The following is a 21,638-nucleotide window of genomic DNA, read 5'->3' as shown; positions in this document are numbered from 1 at the left end:
GTCCCCTAGTGTGGCCTGGGGCAGTGCCAGCCCCTCCCAGGCCTTGCCCCACACCCATGGTTGCGTGGCACTAACCAGGGCACTCATGTGGAGCCCAGGTGCAGTGGACACTCAGAACAGCCACTTGGCCCCTATTAGATGGGGCAGTAGGAGGTTCAAAGCCACTCCCAGCAACCAGGACCTAAACAAGGCACAGGGTCCAGAAAGGCTGGGGGGTGGAAGCTGGGACTACCTCTTCACCACACCAGGGCCACCTGCATACTCCCCTGGCCCATTTCTTCCCAAGGTCCTGAAGGCAGCCTGTCACACACTCACCCCTGGGGACCCCCAGATCTCCCTCACTGCCCTGCCTGGCATTCCCTAGAGGCGCTGTGTGGTCAAAGGGCCCCCCAAGTGGATGCCAGGCACCATGACCCCAGAAACCCTGAGGAATGAATGTCCCTCCATGCTTTCTGGCCCTGGGAGGTGCCAGGTAGGGCTACCTGTGATTGTAACCAACTACCTGGTGGCAAGTGCCACCCCTTTCCCAGCAGCCTGCTGGAAGGGCCTGTATGCATCTCCCTTGCCCTGCAACCCCACCATAGACCCAGCTCACCACCCGAGCCCACAGTATTAAGCACTACAGTTGGGAGTGGTATGTCTGTTGTTTAATGGGCCTGTGTGCACAAGACACCAGTTATGAAGTCAGAACTGCCAGGGCTCGCTGTGTCCTCACAGAACTGTCACCTGTGATCCTGGCCCCAACACACCCCAACCCAGACTCAAAACTCAGACCAGACAAGCCACACAGTCAAACCAGACCTATCAGAAGGGACTGGCTGCCCACAGCCAAAGCATGTGGCGCAGTGGCTCACGCCTGTAATCCCAGCACTGTGAGAGGCTGAGGGGCGTGAATCACCTGAGGTCAGGAGTTTAAGACCAGCCTAGACCACACTGGTGAAACCTTGTCTACTAAAAATACAAAATTAGCCGAGTGTGCTATCGGGTGCCTGTAATCCCCAGTACTCGGGAGGCTGAGACAGGAGAATCACTTAAACCGAGGAGGTGGAGACTGCAGTGAGTTGAGGTCGCTCCACTGCACTTGAGCCTGGGCAACAAACAAACCTTACAAAAACTGAGGAAAAGCTTGAAGATGCTTTCATCATGGGTGTGGGGTCTCCCTGCTTGGCCTGGAGTGCTTTGGGGACCCATGTGACACAGGTAGCACCCATTGTGCCCACCTACCCTGCTGCCTGGGCAGAAATGTAACATGGCACGTGATCACTCCCCCTAGGGACTCATGGGGTCTACTCACAAGGCCTGCTCCCCTCATAATGTTTGGCCAGTGACACCCACAGGGGAGGGTTGGGGGCAGACACCCTTCTCTTCTGGGGCCCTTGAACATGGTGTCAGGCTTTGGCTTGCTCAAGGGACACTAGAGGGCTACACAGGGAGGGTAATGGCCAAGGCTTTTTTTTGCCTCCCCTACCATGTCCCGTGCTTCCTGATTGCAGCTCACACCAGGAGCAGCTCCCCCAGGACCCAGCCTCCCTGCTTTACGCCTGGAGCACCAGACTGGGTGGTGTCTGTCCTCCAGAGCCAGGCCCAGGGCTGGCTGTGTACACGGGCAGCTACTCCCCACAGGTCTGGTCAGAATAGGGGGGCAGTGGCGGCTCCTTCCCCAGCTTATCCACCTTCTCCTGGGCTCACGGCTCAGCAGCCAGGTCCTGGTGCACTGGGTTGGGTCCTAGCGTGAGCTTGGTGGCCTGGCTGGCCCTGGCACAATGGAGATGAGACTGCTGTTGGCGATGGTCTGGATCTCCAGGACAGCCTCCAGCACCATCATGCCCTTGACCAGCAGGCGCTGGTGCAGGCCCTGGCTAACAGGCATGTCCTTGGGCGTCATGGCTCAGGAGCAGAGGACAAGGAGGGAGAGGAAGCTAGATGCCCCTGTCCATGGTGGGTTGGGGCTGGAAGGGCAGCTCAGTGGCCTCAACGTGCAGGGAGGTCTCCCAGCTAGCACCAGGCTATCAGCAGCCAGGCAGGCACTGCTGTGCCACTATCGCCTTCAGGGCCTTGCAGTGGTAGCTGAAGATGACACCATTGTCAGGTTGGATCAGGTCACCCGGCAGCAGCTGGAGCTCTCAAGAGCTGAGGCACAAGACAGGGCTCCCAGCTGTACACTGGCAGGACCCAGGAGAGCTGACTGCAGTTCTGCCCCAAGTGCCAAGAGAGCCAGGAGCTCAGTGTCCTGCGGCACGAGCAGAACCAGCCCTGGCCCAGGTGGGTGGACGCCAGCACATTCCTAGTCATGGCTGCCGCCACGCCTAGACAGGAAGCAGCAGAGAGCCTGGAGGGATGCTGTCAGGTGAAGGACACAGAAAAGGCACTCAGGGGGGCAACAGCCACAACCCACCCATCACCTCCTGAAGTAGGGTCCCTCAGGCCCCTGGGTGTCAAAGGTCCCGGGGGGGGGCCCACTGTGTCCTCAGGGGCAGTTGGAGCCCAGTGCTGGACATCATGGGGTCCCCAAGTGCAGCCCTTTCAAGAACACTGACACTGGGCATCTTTTTTTTTTGAGACGGAGTTTCGCTCTTATTACCCAGTCTGGAGTGCAATGGCACGATCTCGGCTCACCGCAACCTCCGCCTCCCAGGTTCAGGCAATTCTCCTGCCCCAGCCTCCTGAGTAGCTGGGATTACAGGCACGCACCACCATGCCCAGCTAATGTTTTTGTATTTTTAGTAGAGACGGGGTTTCACCATGTTGACCAGGATGGTCTCGATCTCTTGACCTCGTGATCCACCCGCCTCGGCCTCCCAAAGTGCTGGGATTACAGGCTTGAGCCACCGCGCCCGGCGACACTGGGCATCTTGCTGCAACCCAGCCCCAACCCCCATCCCAACCCGCCCACAACAGATTGGTTACTAAGGTTAACAAGCCCAGGGCTTATGGCAGCACTTGGCTCAGCACTTGCTGGGCACCTGTCTATGTCTGCCTTCTCACCATCACCATGAATAACAGGCAGCCCCCTCCGTTCTTACCAAGTGATGGTCAGGCCCTTCAGCACCTGGAGGTAGGAGGGCAGAGAGAAGGGAGGTCAGTGGGGTACAGGGCAACCAAGATACCCCCTCATCCCTCTCTAGAGCCAGAGCCTCTCAGACCCCCGGGTGTCAAAGGTCCCGGGGGGCACCATGTCCTCAGTGGCAATCGGAGCCCAGTGCTGGACATCATGGAGGCCCTGGTGCCCTCAGCCCCCTCCTGATGCAGGTTCCAGGGCCACCTGCTGTCCTAAGGGGGACATCACGGAAGAGTGCTGAGCAATCAGGCAACAAAGCAAATGATACTTGGTCCTGCGGGTGCCAGGCCACTCCATCCAGCTCAGCCTGGGTGTGGCTCCTCGTATATCTAAGCCCACTGACCTCACCACCCCCCAGCGGTGTTTCTCTGGAAGATGGGACTAGAGATGCCTGCAGACAGGCGCATCTGTGGGGCTCGGTGAGAGCATGAGGTCAAACCTTTCTGCTTAGGCCTTCTGTGTCCTAACGGGACGCCCCTCCATTGCCTCTGTCAGCATCTCAGGCCTGCTGCCCTGACCCAGTTCTTCCAAGCTGCTCTGACTTCACCGGAACCTTCTGTGACATGGGGAAGGGGCAGCTGCCTCTCACTGGGACCCTGGCAGGATCTGTTCAGTTGATTCTCTGCAAGCAGCAACACTGTGGGTGTTCCTTCAGTGCCAGCTGCTGTTTAACGGCAACAGAAACACTAAAAGCTCCATTTTACGTAGAAATGTGCTGTCCAAAGAGGGGGCCCTTGTTTAAACTAACCGAGAAGACTTAAAAATCCAGCTCCCAGTCACGCACTGGCCACATACTGTGCAACCCCGGCTGTGGGACCCCGACCCACGGAGGCAGGACGCGTGGTGACCGGTACCGACTTTATTGGGATCTCCGGGCGACTCAAGCGGGAAGGGAGGAATCACACGCGCTTTCTTTGTTCGGTCGACTTTATAGGGACAGAGGGCCTGGGGCGGTAGGAGAGCTGACCTGGCGGGTAGTGATTGGCTAGGTTGGTTGCTGGGCAGAAAGCCTGCCGGGCGGGAGCTTGTGGGACGGGAGGTTACGGGAGAGCTGGTGGGGCGGATGGTGATTGGCTCAGTGGGCCGCTGGGCGGGAAGGTTGCTGGTCTTGGGCCGGGCCAGGATAGAGTGAGATAAGGGACCCTCCCTGTGGGGGAGGAAGAGCCTTCCTTATCGGGAATTAGGCCCTTTCCACATGGCTGGGGAACGGGGCCAAAAGTCCTCTACCAGACATATACCAGGTGTCCAAGAGCCACCTGTGGCCAGTGGCAGCCAGACTAGACAAGGCACAGAACACTTCCATCTGACGGTCCTACGGAGGGCGCTGGTGTAGAATCCAGAAGCTACACGTCCCGTCTTTCCTGTCCCATGCCAGCTCTCTCTTCTCACCTCTTTCTCACATCCCTACCCAACTGGCACCCACCCCACTCCTTATGTCCCCTCTAAGCCAGCCATGACAAATGCTCAGCCCCATTCACTATCCCAGAGGATTAAGATCACACGACCCTCAGAGAGATACTCAGCAGAGCTGAAATCCCAGCCAACCCTCCTCAGGAGCCAGCTTCCTTGCCAAAAACAGCTGAAACCTCCAAGAACCCAGAGAACACACTTCAGTTCTCTTTCACTGCAGCCACTGTTCTCCCAGCTCCTGACATCTAAGAAACAAATGAAAATCCTCCCAGAGCTGAGAACACTTCTTTTCTGGTAAAACACACCCTACCCCAACACTTTTCTAATGACTTTGCTCTTTGAAACAATTCTGATAACGCCTGTTAATTTTTATTATGAAAATAAGGATTCCTTGTATTGTATCAATTTATATACAAACACTGGGGTTACACTTTGCTTAACGCACATCGCATTCAGCCTACAAAACCTACGATGCGATAAGACAGGAACACCTGAGAGTCACTGTTTGCCACTGCTGAGTTTTGACATGTTTCTGATTAGTCCTTTCCCCTGAAACAAATGCCTTTTTCCTTCAGTCCTTGCATTCCTCTTCTTATTGAAGCCCTATCTTTGGAAGACAGAAAGCACTACTGCCCTGGGCCATCTGCTCGGTGCCTGTTCCACAGACACAGCAGTGAGGCACAGGAGCAGTGGCCTGGTGAATGTCTCCAAGCCTGCTGGGATTTGGATCCAGGCCTGCCTACCTGCCTAGTTTTCCACAGCTATAAGGATTTTTTTTTTTTTTTTTTTTTGGAGGTGGAATTTCATTCTTGTTGCCCAGGCTGGAGTGCAATGGCACAATCTCAGCTCACTACAACCTCCACCTCCTATATTCTAGGGATTCTCCTACCTCAGCTTCCCGAGTAGCTGGGATTACAGGTATGTGCCCACCATGTCCAGCTAATTTTTTGTATTTTTCATAGAGACAAGTTTTCACAATGTTGGCCAGGCTGGCCTTGAACTCCTAACCTCAGGTGATCCACCCACCTCGGCTTCCCAAAGTGCTGGGATTACAGGTGTGAGCCACCACGCCCAGCCTGACATGGCTTTGGTACGTAAACCCTGAGTACAATCGTTAGCACATAAATCAGTCCCCTGAGGTAAGGTATGAAGTCAACCTAGGCAGTGATATTTCAAACCAGGTGAATCAAGGAGCAGGAGCAAGGTTCTTACCTCACTGGGCACAGTGGGTGGTCCTCAGCTGGAAGCTGCACCTGTAACAGAAAGACAGTGAGGCTGGAGAAACAGTCTGTAGGTCCACGAACCATTAAGACTGGGGCCCCTCAGACCCCCAGGTGTCAAAGGTCCTGGGGTGCACTGTGTCCTCAGGGGTGATCGGAGCCCAGTGCTGGACATCATGGGAGCCCCAGCCCCTCTGCAACCAGGCCTGAGGTGACTTACCTTAAGGTACAGAGGCCAAGCTTAAAGAGTAGGAAACGCAAAACCCATCCAGAAGGTAAGAAGGATGAGTTTTGCTCATGGAGACACCAAGATGCCCCAACCTCCCGTGCCACAGGTCCTCAGGGTACTGTCCTCATGGGATGGGTAGGACCCCAAATGCACTACATGAAGATGTCCCTGGTGTCCACCCCCTACCCTTTGCAGATTTCTGTAGCACTGACTATACCTGCTGGTAACCCACAAACAAGGAAAGCTGCCAAGGCACAAATCCCTTGGATGAACCTACTGAGAGACGGGAGGAGGAAGGGGCTATTCTAGGAAGAAAAGAAGCCAACTTGTAAGTAAGAATTAATGGGCAGAGACCCTGGACTGGGTCAGGTTTAAACATATCAGATGTGAAAGACATCTGGAAGACGACGAAGGAACAGGCACAAAGCAGACTGTTAAACTGCAGTATTAAGGAATTAATGTCATTAAGGGTGACAATGGAAATAACATTTAGTACAAAAGTCATTTTAGGTATACAAGTACACTATTTTAGGTGAAATATGAAACTTTCTTTCAAGAGTCCGCTGTTGCCCACGCTGGAGCGCAGTGGCGCAGTCTCGGCTCACTGCAACCTCCGCCTCCCAGGCTTAGGCAATCCTCCCACTTCCTCCCCCAAGTAGCTGGAACTACAGACCTGCACCACTACACCCGGCTCGCTTTATCTTTTGTAGAGATGGGGTTTTGCCATGTGGCCAAGGCTGGTCTCGATGTCCTGGGCTCAAGTGATCCACCCACCTCGGTCTCCCAAAGTGCTGGGATTACAGGCATGAGCCACCACACTGGGCCACAAAACTTCCTTTCAGAACACTAAGCGCACACACAGTTTTTAAATATGGTAAGATGGTACAAATGTTAAACTTCCCCATTTGTTTGTAGATTTTAATATTGCCGAAGGAGAGCACGTCAATGATGAACGCATGAGAAAAATACCTTCACTTGTGACATGAACAAACTTAATGATTTTCTCAGCAGTTACTCGAAGGAGGGAAGTTAAGTAGAGATCCCTGCTGGGTTGTAGCGGGGGAGAGAGGAAATTGGCTAGCTGCTTCTAGGCTGGGCCTTCTTGGCAGGGGCACGGGCCCCACTTAAGTCAGGAAACCCATGTTCAAGACCTCGAAGGACCTAAGCTAAAAACTAACATTAACAAAACCTTCTCATGGGTCGGAATGACTCCTGCAGGTCAACAAAGGCCTCGTCTGCTTTCTTCTAGGTCCGTTCCTACATGGTTCTCAAAAAGCCCCAGCAATTCAACTAGAAACAGTTAGGGCCAGCCGAGAGAAAGGACGAGTAGACCCGAAGCCAGGCAAGCAAGTTTATTGACCTGCCAGGCTGCTCCTTAAGAGTCAGAGGCAGCAGCCCTGAGCTCACAAAATGAGGTTTATAAGGGCAAGAGAGGCCTAAGGGAGTATCTGGGTATGACCACATCCCCAAGTTGTCAGTTAATTCTGCCACATTATCATCTCTCGACAGACTTACATTATCTTGTGAAAACAAGAATTTACCAGGACATACAACTTAGGTTTGGTCAGGTTTCTCATAACCTCCCCCGTGCTGCCCAGATGGCTGTAATCGGGGCTTGCTCAATGTAACAGGTCTGGTGACCTTGCTGTGGTGCCTAGGTAAGAATTTAGGAATGCAGCTGCAGAGCCTTCAGGGGAAGGGTCAGCTGCACCTGGGAGTTTCCTGGGGCGGCTTGTCCCTAACAACCCAGCCTTTTAGTAGGTAACAGAAGAGGGGTGCCATTGTCATCTGGTTGCTTCCTGCTGGGGAGGGGCGATGGTTGTGGGGACAGGCTGGATGGTAGGGATCGCTGTTTCTGGAACCGTCGGTATTCCTGGAGCACCACCATATACCGTACAGTCCCATGGGGGAAGACTCTAATACGGTCCTGTAAGAGCTGGGTGAGGAGACATGAGGTAGGGACCATACAGGGTCCAGCCCTACAGGGGCCAGTGAGTCCCTCCCTGCTGGCATGGAGACAAGAAATTGGAAATAAAGACATAAGACACAGAGATAGAGAAAAAAGAGTTTGGGCCCAGGGGTCCACTGCTACCCAAAGCGCAGAGACCAGCAGCGGTCCAGCATGCAGGGACACTCCCACTTTTATTGAGTTGCAAATCTGGGGATAGGGTAGGTAGGGCATGGCAGTGATGGGGTCAAGTACGTCACATGTGATTCAGGCAGGAATTTTCTGTAGCTGAGATGAGGTAAGGGGCATAATGCATCAGCACTTTTTCCATACTTGTCACAAAGATGTTAAGATTTACGTGACTTCTACTGATAAATTCTTACAAGAAAAAAGGAACCAGGTGCAGAAGCAGAACATGAGAGTGGACATGGAACGTGACCACTGAAACACAGCATCACAGAGACAATTAAGCCCCCGGATGTTTGTGGGCCTGCCGCAAGAGCTTGGAGAAGCGGAGTTTTCTCCTAACTCCTCTGGGATAGGAGACGTCTCAGCTATTTTGGACGTCTCCTTCCCTAGCTGGCTAAACAGCGGGCGCTTTCCCAGCACTAGTGCTGCCGCATAGCCTAGGTGTCCTCCAGCAGCCCTTACATGGGCATGGCAGAGGGCTTAAGGTGTCTCGCCTTAGGGTCATTTATTTCACAATGTCACCCCAGGTTCACACTTCCGACCTGAAAGACATTATTAAAAGAATTAAGATCACCTATGAATAACTAAGATCACACATGAATAACTACTAAGATTATATTTTTAGTTACTTTCGCCTTCATTATAGGCTGAAGCGAATATTTTCCTTCAGGAAATAGGCTGAAGCTTTTAGCTTTTTGACAGCATCTTGTACTAGCCCAGATTGGCTGAGGTAGAAACAACATTGTTCATCTAGAAAGAGGCACAGGCCTCCTTTTTCGGCAGCGAGGAGGTCTAGACCTCTGCGGTTTTGTAGGGTGAATGTCGCTCAAGAGTCTAGTTGGTTTTGGAGGTGAGAGACAGAGTCTGCTATTTCTTCCAGTGACAACTGGAAGTCTTGGGAGAGTGACTGAAGATACGATAATGAAGTTCCAAAGATTCCTGCTCCTAACCCGACGGTACCTGTGACTCCGAAGGCTTCTAATAAGGGAATGAACTGTATCGCTCTCTTTGGGTGGATGTGTAATGTAGCAGGGACAGGGAGTTCTTCTTGGTTCAGAGTGACAAGGTTAATGTTGGGGGTAAGGTAGACCAGGGTGCAAGTACCTGTCCAGTGGGTAGGGAGACAGAAGTAGGTTGTGGATCTGCAGAGGAAGAAGATGCCAGCGGTGTTAATGCAAACAGACACCTATTCTCAAGTGGATTAAGAACAGGTGTTGGAGAGTATAGGCTGCTTGTTTGGAGGTACTTGGTTCAGCTTCAGCAACCCACAGTGAGGAGGAGAGAGAGGCCCCTTTGAGAACTCCTGTCTGGGGAAGGGGTTTCCATGTTTGAGAGGCAGGAGGGGAGGTAATGGGAGGGGCTGGGTAAAGAGGCCACTGGCTTCAGGGGAGACTGAAGAATCTACTCGGACTGAGGTATGGGAAGGATGAGAGATGATTTGGGTTGAGATACAGGCAGGAGGAGGGAGGGTGCCTACCTCTACGTGTCCACTGGAAGAAGTGACACATAAGGGGGCTTGGCCAGTTCTTGTGGTGTTGAGGGTTATGGGACCTTGAATGGCGGGATGAGGGAGTTTTGAGTGGTCATAATTGGTAGTATAGGCAGAGAAGTTTGGTAGCTCTGTTAGCGAGGGCAGTGGGATAGTTTGCAATGAGGGTGAGGGCTCTGTCTACAAAGGCAGGGCCTCTTTGGACAGTGTATGAGAAGCAAATGGGAATGCGGTCCCAGGGCTGGGAAATTGGGAGAGCTGAGTAGGCAGCAGAGGAAAGGGAAACGCAGGTCAGGCAACCGGAAGCCAAGTATAGAGCTGGAGCGCAGCAACAAGGAGTGAGAGAGATCCAGACAGCGTTCGAGCTTTGCAGAAGTGAGAAGGGACTGTGAGGAAGTTGAGGCTGTGGGGCTAGCTACTAAAAGAATTAGGAACGTGAGGAAGAATTGGAGTGTAGGAAGGTGGCCTCTTCTAGAGGGTCTATGAGGTGGCGGATAGCGTCCCATGGATAGTCAAATTCTCCTTGCAGATGAGCAAGGTAAAGCTGGGTTAAGACTTTTGTGTGGAAATGGGGAAAGAAAAGAGGACTTCTCATATTTCATAGGTTATGGGGGAGGTTGTTCCTCGTCACGAGGACCCTGGCACCTGGAGTAAGAACAGTGGCGATATATGAAGGAGTTACCGGCTTCTTCCTTGGGGACAGGTGTAAGGCGGAGTTTGGTTGGGCCAAGGAGGGTGCTGGAGAATCAGCGGAGGAGGGTTGGCGGGTCGGTTGTAGGAGCCTTTTAGTCTGGAAAGATGGTACCAAGAGGCATGTCCTGAGAGTCTGGCTGTGGTGGGGGCTGTAAGAATAACTTGAAAAAGGCCTTCCCACTTTGGTTTAAGGTTTGCTGGATTAAGAGTTTTTAGGAAGACATGCTCTCCTGGTAGGAGAGTCTGGTTGGTGGGATTTCCTCTGTGGCATTTTGGGAGGGCCTGGTCTGCTTGTTCACGGAGAAGATGGTAGATGAGGATAAATGTTGGGAGGTACTCTCCTAGCTGAGTTAGAAGGGGCCTGTTTTGTAGGAGGAAAGGGAGTCCGTATATTAACTCAAATGGGCCGAGGAAGGAGGATGCTTTTGGGCTGGCTCTGATGCAGGCTAGGAGTATGGGCAGAAGGGAGGTCCGGGGTTGCTGGACTTGAAGAGTGCATTTGGTCAACTGAGTCTTAAGGATCCCATTTGCCCTTTCAACTTTTCCTGATGACTGGGGTTGGTATGGGATATGGAGGTGCCACTGGATGCTGAGAGACTGAGACTTGTTGGGTGATTTGGGAGATGAAGCTAGGGCCGTTGTCTGACTGTATGGAGCGCAGAAGACCAAATGTAGGGATGATTTCTGTTAAAAGGATTGGGGAAGACTTCTGCAGCTTTTTCTGAGGTGGGAAATGCTTCTACCCACCCAGGGAAGGTGTCTTATAAGAGTAAGAAGAAACAGTTTTTTTTTGGCAGGAGGCATGTGGGTAAAGTCTATTTGCCAGTCTTCCCCTGGGAGTGTCCCTCTTAGCTGATGTGTAGGTAAAGGGGGACAGCAGAGGGCCCCTGGAGAGGAAGTGACAGAGCATATATGACAGTTTGAGGTTATGTTCTTGCGTGAGATAAATAGGTGGGGGGGAAGAGAAGGGTGAAGGAGAAGGTACAGGAGGCGTGCACTGATATGGAAGGATTGGTGAAGAGATGTTAGAATTTCTTTGACTTGCTCTTGAGGGAGAATGAGTTTTTGATCTTTGACTATCCAGTTCCCCTGCAAAGAGGTTCCTTGTAGCAGTGAAGGCTTTTCAGTGGGAGAATACTGGGGTTGGATTGTGGGGGTAATGACAAGAGGGGCAGGGGTAGGAGAAAGGGAGGCTATTTTTGCTGCCTGGTTGGCCTTTCTGTTCCCTCTTGAATTTTCATCTGATCCTGTTTGATGTCCTCGACAATGTGTAACTCCTGCTTTGGCTGGGAGGTGTGCAGCCTGAAGGAGTTGGTAAATAAGGGGGCCATTAGTGATGGGGGTCCCTTTGACAGTAAGAAGCCCTCTTTCTTGCCAGATGACGGCACAGAAATTAAGAATGCGACAGGCATATTTGGAGACTCGTTTGCCTTTGGAAAGGGTTAGGGCCCTGGTGAGAACCATGAGTTATGCCTTTTGGGAGGAGGTTCCGGAGGGTAAGCGTTTAGCTTCAATTACTTGGTCAAGAGTGACAACTGCACACCCAGCAATTCTATGGGAGCCGACTAACTTGGAAGAGCAGCCATCTATAAATAACTGGTCATCAAAATTAGGGAGAGGTTCAGGGGAGATATTAGGGAAATGAGGCTGTAGGTGATCAAGGGTTTTGGTACAGGAATGGGTGGGAGAAGATTCTGGGAGCAGAGACGCAGGTTTGAGGGGAGCACTTTTGGTGAGGTGGAACTCAGGGTTTTCAAGAAAGAAAGGGGAAGGGGAAAGGGTACTCAGTGCTTGGGAGGAGAGATCTTGTAGATTATGTGGGCTGTAAACGGGTGTCTTGATCAAATGTTAGTTTTTTGTTTTTTTTGAGACGGAGTTTCACTCTTGTTACCCAGGCTGGAGTGCAATGGCGCGATCTCGGCTCACCGCAACCTCCGCCTCCTGGGTTCAGGCAATTCTCCTGCCTCAGCCTCCTGAGTAGCTGGGATTACAGGCACGCACCACCATGCCCAGCTAATTTTTTGTATTTTTGGTAGAGACGGGGTTTCACCATGTTGACCAGGATGGTCTCGATCTCTTGACCTCGTGATCCACCCGCCTCAGCCTCCCAAAGTGCTGGGATTACAGGCTTGACAAATGTTAGTTTTTTGCTTTCTGAGGCTAGGGTGGCGGCTGCTGCTAGAGCTCTGAGGCAGATCAGCCATCCTGGGGCAGTGCTGTCTAGTTTAGAGAGGTAAGCTCTGGGAGTGAAGGAGGGAGGAATTCCTTTTTGTTAGCCAAGGATGCCAAGGGCTATTCCATGGTTTTCAGCTACGTAGAATGAACAGCTGAGAGATGTCAGGCAAAGATAGAGCAGGAGCAGTGACAAGGGTGATTTCAGTTTGTGGAAGCTTGGGATTACGTTGTGTGAAGGGTATAGGGGCTCATTTAGAGGGCCTTTGGCTGCTGCACAGAGAGGGTAAGCTGGGAGGGCAAAATTGGGAATCCATATTCTGAAGAAACCTGCTAGTCCTAAGAAAGAAAGGACTTCATTCTTAGGGGAGAGTGGAGGTAGGCTCTCTACTAATGCTGCCCATGCCGGGGTCATGGCTCCAGCCCTGGGGAAAAGTTGGACTCCTAAGTAAATGATGGCTGGGGTGGAGAGTTGTGTCTCAGGGGGGAAGACGACTCTATATCCTTTACTAGCAAAGAAGTTTAGGAAGGTAATGGTGACTCCTCTAGGGAGGGGCTACAGAAGAGATCATCCACATACTGAAGGAGCTGGCTAGGGGAAAGATTTAGGGAGGTGAGGTCCTGAGCTAGCGCTTGTCCAAAGAAATGGGGACTATCTCTAAAGACTTGAGGGATGGCTGTCCAAGTAAGTTGCTGTGACTAGAGAGTTTCGGGGAACAGTGAAAAAGGCATCTTTTAGATTGATGGCAGTGTAGTGGGTTGTGTTGCAAGAGGTAAGGGAAAGGAGTGGATAAGGGCTGGGAACTACTGGATGGCTGGGAAAGACTACCTGATTGACAGCCCGAAGGTCTTGGACTAGTCTATAAGAACCATCTGCTTTTTTGAAAGGAAGGATGGGGGTACTATACAGAGAACGGGTTGGCCTAAGACCACGCATAAGGAGTTTGTTTACAATGGGCTGTAAGCCTTGATGAGTTAATGAGACGGAATACTGGGGGATGTTAGGAAATTTGGAGGGCTCTTTTAGCTGGATTTTGATGGGATCATGGTGAGCTGCTAGGGAAGGGGTGGCAGTATCCCACACTGTTGGATTAACAAGAGAAGTGGGGAGTGGATACCGGGGAGAGGGGTCAAGAGCTAGCGCAGTATTGGAGAGGTGGAGAGAATCTGGTTGTGGGGAACAGAAGGTGATGGAAGCTTTGAATCTGGTTAGGAGGTCCCTGCCTAGGATGGGATAATGTAGGACAACGAGGTATGATAAGGGAAGAGTGTGAGAAAATGGTATCAAATAGGGAACAAGAGATCTGGTGGCGCGTGGGCGCGAGATGAGTCAGTCAACTGTCACAACTGAGACCCGAGAGGGATGAATTGGTCCTCAGAATTCAGGCAAAGCCGAGTAGGAGGCCCCAGTACCGCTTAAGAGAGAGACCGGCTTACCTGATACTAGTAAAATTACCCGGGGCTCCAATGCAGTCGATAATAGATGGTGCCAGGAGCCCTGGGCCTTGTTAGTCTTCAGCAGCTAGGCCAAGGTGGTGTGGGAGTACAAGCAAGTCTTCACTTTCCGTCTTACTGAAGGCTATTCTGTTGAGGGAACAGTCAGACTTTCAGTGGCCTGTGTGCTGGCAGACCAGGCAAAGGCTTTTCGGCACTTGTGGGTTAAGACATGCTCATGCCCAGTGGCCTTCTTTGCCGCACTTAAAAACAAGGCCCAGGAGGGTTACTGCTCTGGAGTCTTTTGTGCCCTTGGGTACTATGGTTAGGTTGATGGATAGCCGCTGCTAGAAGCTGGTATTTAGCATGCTCTTTTCGGGCTTTATTGAATCTATTTTGCTCATCCTTTGTAGGGAACCAGCCCCCCATCACACTCATGGGTACCCTGAGTTCAGTGGCGACAAGGGAATGAGAAAAAGACAGATTAAGAGAGAAAGTTGGACCAGGGGGCCATCACTCATCACTGGAGAAGACAATGAAGGCCCCAGCTTTGATAATAATCACTTTGATCTACAGGGTAGGGGTGGAGTGAATCAGTGAGTTGGAACTGGTGTGTCATTCTAACGACTGATAACGGTGGCAGTTTCAGGAGTTTCACAAAACAAGAACATGTGGTTATCTTTTAGCTTATTATCTATGTACAGTTGGTAGAACACGGACCTTACAAGGAGCCTACAAGCCTGTCTATATCATAGTGCCAAGAAGGGGTTTTACGTCCTTGAGCACAACGTTTATGGTAACAGAGCCTAGGTTACCCTGCACTGGAACATGAGGCATAAAGAGGCCTTCTGCAGTTTTTTTCCCTGTTTATGCATTACTCATAACCAATTTATGTAGGTACTGTGTAAGTCCTTTCTCCTCTGCTGCTTTTCCTGACAATCCTTGTTACTGAAGACTTTGAAAACCAGGTTAAGGAGGTCTTCCTGTGGGATGTGAGGACCATCCTCAGCCTTTTAAATTTGTGTCGCATGTCGGGGGCAGTTTGGGAGATAAAATGGGTATTAAGAACAATAATTCCTTCTGGGGAGGCAGGATCAACACGGGTATATTTTTTGGAGAGCTTCTGTAAGGTGGGAAAGGAATTGGGCAGCAGGGTTTTCATCTGCTTTTTGGGAAATTTCTTCGAGTTTTTCAAACTTTACAGCCTTATGGGCAGCTTTATTAAGGCCTGCAATGAGGCAAGTGATCATATAGTTACAGGATGCCCAGCCAGGGTCTGTGGATTGGTACTCCCAGGAAGGCTCTTGGGGTGGGGGTGGGGGGGAACGTGGACAGCAGCGGATCCTAAGGGCTTAGTAGGATCTAGGATCTTGCCAATGAAGATCTTCAGCATGTGCCTGGGCTGTAGCCACACTCCCTCCTCCTCTTCCGGGAGGAGGACAGAAGAGAGGATAATAGAGATCATGCCCAGTTTATAAGACTGGGTGAGTTATTTAAATTATTTGATGTAAGTATCAGGACTGGAGGACCCTAGACGTTTTTCAATCTGGGAGAGATCAGACAGGGAGAAGCGGACACGGACACAGTCAATCCCCTTGGCCCCTGCTATCTCCGGGAGGGGAAGCAAGGGAGATGGTTGCTGGGCATGCTGGGCTCCAGAGCGGGTAAGGGGTGGAGACTCAGAAGCAGGGTGGTTGGGGGAAGGGTTAGAGCCAGAGCAGGAGCAGATCACTGTCCTCCATCATGATGCTGTCTAGCAAGAAGAAAATCGGCGGGGTTAAAGAGGAGTCATCCTGTGACTTTTATGGCAGCAGTTAAATGAAAAACAGTAATTTACAAGAATGTGTAACTAAGATTTGTTCACGTTTCCCATGACTTCCCCTGTTCTGCCCAGATGGCTGGAATTAGGGTTTGCTTAAGGTAGATGTCTGGCAACCTTGCTGTGGCGCCTAGATAAGTTTAGGAATGCAGCTGCAGAGCATTCAGGGTATGGGTCGGCTGCATTGAGGGGTTTCCTGGGGCAGCTTGTCCAGGAAACCGATGTTCAAGACCTTAAAGGACCTAAGCAAAACACTAACGTCAACAAAACCCTCTCACGTGGCACGATCAGAATGACTCCTACAGGTAAGCAAAGGCCGCGTCTGCTTTCTTCTATGTCCATTCCTACGTGATTCTCAAAAAAAAAAAAAAAAAAAAAAAAAACCCACTGCCACTTCCTTGCTAACTCGATACCCTGTCTTTGTCCCTATGGAACGCTCCCCACCCCCACCCCCGCCAAAACCCCCTCCCCCAGTCTTTGTTCTAGGTTACACAAAAATGCCAGCCATCCAGAATTTAAAAAACAAGGGCGAACTCATAAAAAAGCATCTGGAGGTTGCACGGGGTGGAAAACCTCGGAAATAACTGAATGTCGCCTCTCCACCCGCCCACCCCCTTCCCCAACCAAACGGACAAGATGGCGGAGGCCCGCGGCGTGCGAGCAGCTAAAGGGGTTAGACCCGCCGCCGGGGCAGACGGAGGAGGGTCCTCCATGGCATCCCTGCTCGCTCCAGCTGCAGGGATCACTGGCTCCCAAGCGCTCCTAACAGCCACCACCATCCCCGCGGGCAACTCCTAGACTCACCCGGGAGAGCGCTCTCTGGGTCCTTGCAAAGGCCCTGACGCTGCCCCCGCGACTACGTGGCTACTACCGTTGCAGTCTCGAGACCTTCAGGACAAGTGCGCCCTTCATCCCAACGCCCCGCCACACAGCCAGAAAATAGATCGAGACAAGGAAACTTACCACAACATTTCTCACTCCAAAGCGTGCTTGGGGCACAGCACGCGCCGCTTTATAGTGCGCGCCGCTGGCAAGGCTGGTCCTCGGCGCCAGCCTGCGCTCCGCCCGAGGCGTCCAATACACGCGCCTGTTTGGGAAACTCCGCTTTAGTGCTTAGGCAAAGGATTATTACCCGCTCCCGCTAGAATCTTCCTGAAAAAGCGAAGAGGCATTGTCTTTGGGGCTGACAAAAAGGGAGAAGGATATGTTGGAAACGATTGTCTTGTCACCCGCGTCCGGCAATTCTCAAGACAGAATCAAAGATGGGCCGTGCAGAGAAAGGACCCCGAGGGCGGTGCTGCCCGAGAGAGAAACTGCTGGGGCATTTTGAGCGGCGGGGGCTTGGAGGGAGGCTGCAGAGGCGGGGCCCAAGCCGAAGGGCCGGCTTCAAAGTAAGTCCCCACCGCGGGGCGGGAGGCGAGTCCCGTGCGGAGATTGACAGGGGGCGGTTCTGGGGAAGAGCCCAGGTGGCTCAGAATTAGAGGCGGAGCCTACAGGGCGAGAGGCCGGGCTAGAGCAGTGACGTAAAGACGGAAAGGAGGGTCCTTAGGTCTGGGGAAGTGGGGTCTGGGTGTCTGTACTCCTGGGTCTGTGGGAGTGTGGTCTGGGGCTCGTGCGCTTGGGTCTTAGGGAGGAGGGGCTCGGGCTCGTACACCTGGGTCTGAGGGAGGAGGGAGGGGGAGTCTAGACTCCTGGGTCTGAGGGAGGAGAGACGGGGAGTCTGGACTCCTGGGTCTGAGGGAGGAGGGACTGGGGGCCTGGACTCCTGGATCTGAGGGAGGATGGGCTGGGGGCCTGGACTCCTGGATCTGAGGGAGGATGGGCTGGCGGCCTGGACTCCTGTGTCTGAGGGAGGAGTGGAGGGGCCTGGAATCCTGGGTCTCTGGGAGGAGGGGCTGGGGTCACAATTCCCATGTTTGGGAGAAGAGGGGGTTGGAAGCTGGGACTACTGTGGTTGGGTAAGGCCTGTGGGGCACACCCCCAGTTGTGATGGTTTAAGGCCCATGGGAGTGCATTCTTAGGGTTGGAGATCTTAGAAGTGTCTTTCCACTGATACGATTTTACAGTCTTTCCACTTATCTGATTATTTTGAAAATAAAAAATTTAAACTTCTGTACTCCAAACTCACTTTCTAGGAGTTCCACTGTGAACAATTTAGTGTGAACTTTATTATTATTATTATTACTTTGTATTTTTTCAGATGGAGTCTTGCTCTGTTGCCCAGGCTGCAGTGCAGTGGCGCAATCTCAGCTCACTCCAACCTCCACCTCCTGTGTTCAAGGGATTCTCCAGCCTCAGCCTCCCAAGTAGCTGGGATTACAGATGCCTGCCACCATGCCCAGCTAATTTTTGTATTTTTAGTACAGATGGGGTTTCACCATGTTGGCCAGGCTGATCTTGAACTCCTGATCTCAGGTGATCCACCTGCCTCGGCCTCCCAAAGTGCTGGGATTACAGGCGTGAGTCACCACGCCCAGCCACAAGTGACACAAACTCTTAATTTGAACTAGCTTGAGAGAACTAGTTGTACTAGCTTGGGTGAACTAACTTGAACTAGCTTGGGGTTCCTTTATGGCATCCCCTGGGTGAGAAATGGTAGGGGTAGGAATGTCTTCAGGCATGGCTGGATTCAGAGGCCCAAGTGATGGTATCAGATATTACTGTTTCTTGGCTACTTGGATTGGCTTCATTCTCAAGGCTTTATGTAGCGGCATGTCGGAATCCAGTTAGGAAAGTAAATCATTCCAGGTTCTTCAGAAGGAAGTAAATACAGGGAATCGGTTCATGAGTGATGGAAGAGCTGAGAAGCTATTAAGAAATAGTGAGACAAACCAGGGGGTTAGGAACTACAGGATGCTGCTACTCAGCTGGAAGGATGATGGGAGGAGGTGGTATTACTACAGTCCAGAAACTGGAACCATCTGGAAGGCATAGGCCCATGGTTGGATTGCTCAGTGGTGGCTAGAATCAGGGAATAGATACAACTACTGCTGAAGACCCACCACATGCAGAGATAGAGAGGGTGATAAATACCCTGGCTTGTCCTCTCCTCCCAGAGCCAGTCTTCTGCCAGTGCCTCCCATTAGCCAAACACAGTGATAAGATGAGCAAAGGAGGCTGGGAAGTGTGGTCCTTGCAATGCAGAACAGGGCAGGGTGGGGAATGGATCTGAGAGCAGACAGAGAAAAAACTGGCATAGCTGTTAGCAACTTGGCAGAATTGGTAATAATTACTGAGTCCAGTAGAAAAAAGCTGTCAACGGTTTTTGCAAGAGTCCTGTGTGGCTTGGGACACATGAGCACCCTGAGCCAATTATACGGCCAGTGCAGTACAGTTTGTTGATTGGCTTATAACTGGGGCTGAGAAGGGCAATGGGCAGGAGGTGAAAGACATGTTGAGGAGGTAAGCTGCAAATGTCCACTTATTCTGACTAAGCCACAGAGTGGCTGCTCTCTAAGATGATGAGAGCCAGGGACTTGAGTGTCATCTCAATGCTCTTTCTCTTGTCTGTTTTTCTTCTTAGTTTTATTCTCCCCATGAGGCTGGGTCCAAGACTTAGACAGCTTCAGGCTTGTAATCCTCGAGGAGAGATTGCTCTTCCCTGACAGCTTCCTAATAAAAAGCCCTGGGGCAGAATCTGATTGGTTGGCTTTGGTCATGTGTCCATCTTTGGGCCAATTGCAGGATCTGTGGCATGGGGTACTGTGATTGGCTCAGCCACAATCACATGATTATCTCTGTGGCCCAGAGGGCAGCATATGTCAGGAGAATCCCTCAACCACTGTTATGTGAGTTGGGTGGAGGGTGTCGCCAAGAGATGTCAGGCTGTTTGTTGTTCTGGGCAGAGCAAATTCTCCATTCAAGATCTTGGTTTTAGGCCTGGTGACTTCTCCCTGACCTCTGCTTCTTGACTCTTCAATTAGCAGAAACAACTAAGGGGACTGACTGGGCACAGTGGCTCACACCTGTAGTCCCAGCACTTTGAGAGGCTTAGGAGGGAGGATCGCTTGAGCTCAAGAGTTTGAGATAGCCGGGCGCGGTGGCTCACGCCTGTAATCCCAGCACTTTGGGAGGCCAAGGCGGGTGGATCACGAGGTCAAGAGATCGAGACCATCCTGGTCAACATGGTGAAACCCCGTCTCTACCAAAAATTCAAAAAATTAGCTGGGCATGGTGGCGCGTGCCTGTAATCCCAGCTACTCAGGAGGCTGAGGCAGGAGAATTGCCTGAACCCAGGAGGCGGAGGTTGCGGTGAGCCGAGATCGCGCCATTGCACTCCAGCCTGGGTAACTAACGAAACTCCGTCTCAAAAAAAAAAAAAAAAAAAAAAAAATTGAGGACACCCTGTGGAAAATAAAAGCGGCAACTCTAAGGACAAAAAAAAACAAAAAAGGGAAAAAAACCAAGGGTTCTGATATTTCCCCAAATCCCGAGAGTGCTGTTGCTGTTCTGTATATATGATGGTCCTTTCTCTTTCTTGTTGGGTGTTAGAGATGTGCAGTTTGCCAGAAACAAAGCAGATGAGGTCTTAGCTTATTTGGCTAAAACAGTTTTGCACTGTTGGAAAGTAGACAAAGTAGAAAAAAGGCTAAAAGGAGGAGATGAAGTCCTCAAAAACAGCTGAAACTCTCTTCTGCTGGAAATATAAGTTGGATAAATATCCATCGTAAACTGGAACTAAGCTTTTGGGCACATTGGTGTTAGAGTGTTTGATTTGAAAGTTTTTCTCTTATACAAATCTGTGTATGTTTTGGGGGGGACGCTCTGAGGTGTGAACAAGAGGTGACATTAGGATGTCTGGGGAGGTTCTCAGCATGTGAATGGGGCCACTAGGGGACCTTGGGTGATGAGAAGGAGAGACTGTAGCGGAAGTAGGGTGACTTTGGAGATGAGTGGGGTTACTGAGTTGTCGTGGATAACTTTGAGGGTGCTGTTGAAGGTGTCTGGGAATGATACTAAGGATATTAATGTGAGTTATTATGAGACACTTTTTAGGAGTTCAAGTAAGGTGACTGGGGGTGTCTGTCAGGGTGACTCTAGAAATGATTGAGGCTGGGTGGTTCACACCTGTAATCCCAGAAATTTGGGAGGCCGAGGTGGGCAGATGACCTGAGGTCAGGAGATCTAAACCAGCCTCACCAACATGGTGAAACCCCATCTCTACTAAAAATACAAAACGTAGCCAGGCGTGGCAGCAGGTACCTGTAGTCCCAGCTGCTTGGGAGGCTGAGACAGGAGAATTGCTTGAGCCCAGGAGCCAGAGGTTGGAATTGAGCCAAGATTTTGCCACTGCACCCCAGCCTGGGCAACAGAGCGAGATTCTGTCTCAAAAAAAAAAAAAAAAAAAGAAAGGAAAAGAAGAAGAAAGATATGATTGAGATGGTTCTGTGGGGTAACCTTGGGGGGGTCATCTGTGAGGTGACGTTGGGGAGCGTGTGGGATGGATTATGAGAGTGTCTGAGAATTGGGTTTGAGGTTAAGTAGGGGTGCTTTGGGACAACTTTAAGGGTGTGACTAGGGATGACTCTAGGGGTCCCTGGGGTTGACCTTGTGAGAGTGGAGTTACTTTGGGGTTTCTAGGAGGTGATTTTGGGGATGTGCCAGACTTTGGGGGTGTCTGTTGGGCTGCTTGTGGGTATCAACAGGGATGAGTTTGGAGGATGATCAAGAGGGGTGTCTGGGGCATCTGTCCCCCTCTCCCCAGTTCTTATCCATATGAGTGGGGATTTCATGTTACTGGCAGTGGCCCTGTGCTGTGTCCTCCTCCCAGCCAGTGTTCCACCACCTGAACATGGTCAACTTTGTTTTTGTTTTCTTCTGCATTGGCATTGGTTAAATGCTGGCTCGGGGATGGCGGGACAGTGATGGAGGAGGGGGTACGCTCCCTAAGACCTCTCTGGCTTTTGGGAGGTGCATCTAGACTTTTGTGCTCCTCTCCTCGGAGCCTCTGTCTTAGCATGTCTCTGGTGAGCTCGGA

At 51.5% G+C, this 21,638-nt stretch overlaps 2 protein-coding genes and 3 non-coding genes across 7 annotated transcripts in view; 1 reads left to right on the top strand and 4 right to left on the bottom strand.

The window, feature by feature from the left end:
• Positions 1-1,032: 1,032 nt before the first annotated feature.
• On the bottom strand, positions 1,033-18,226 carry CUNH19orf48 (chromosome unknown C19orf48 homolog). The gene is given in 8 exon segments (XM_032264548.1): positions 1,033-1,601; positions 1,604-1,666; positions 1,669-2,340; positions 3,024-3,049; positions 5,681-5,721; positions 13,846-13,987; positions 16,522-16,525; positions 18,216-18,226. Coding segments are annotated over 3 exon segments (387 nt in total). The 5' UTR covers positions 1,886-2,340; positions 3,024-3,049; positions 5,681-5,721; positions 13,846-13,987; positions 16,522-16,525; positions 18,216-18,226; the 3' UTR covers positions 1,033-1,494.
• LOC116540860 lies at positions 2,414-2,509 on the bottom strand. The gene has a single exon (XR_004264612.1). It is a non-coding gene; the product is annotated as a small nucleolar RNA SNORD88 (small nucleolar RNA).
• Positions 3,131-3,221, bottom strand: LOC116540859. Its single transcript, XR_004264611.1, has one exon. It is a non-coding gene; the product is annotated as a small nucleolar RNA SNORD88 (small nucleolar RNA).
• LOC116540858 lies at positions 5,784-5,874 on the bottom strand. Its single transcript, XR_004264610.1, has one exon. It is a non-coding gene; the product is annotated as a small nucleolar RNA SNORD88 (small nucleolar RNA).
• The window catches only part of LOC116540803 (kallikrein-2-like), a 70,310-nt gene continuing 65,205 nt past the window's right edge, over positions 16,534-21,638 (top strand). Inside the window, exon 1 of one of the 3 annotated variants that reach the window (XM_032264547.1) lies at positions 16,534-17,052. The gene's annotated coding sequence lies outside the window, so the exon portion shown is untranslated. The remainder of the gene's footprint in view (positions 17,053-21,638) is intronic. The other 2 variants (XM_032264546.1, XR_004264591.1) reach the window with 2 other exon arrangements.

The sequence above is a fragment of the Sapajus apella genome, unplaced genomic scaffold (assembly GCF_009761245.1).
Source record: "Sapajus apella isolate SASKATOON/1434 unplaced genomic scaffold, GSC_monkey_1.0 scaffold144, whole genome shotgun sequence".
NCBI classification, from domain to species: domain Eukaryota; kingdom Metazoa; phylum Chordata; class Mammalia; order Primates; family Cebidae; genus Sapajus; species Sapajus apella.
This window is presented reverse-complemented; position numbering and strand designations above follow the sequence as displayed.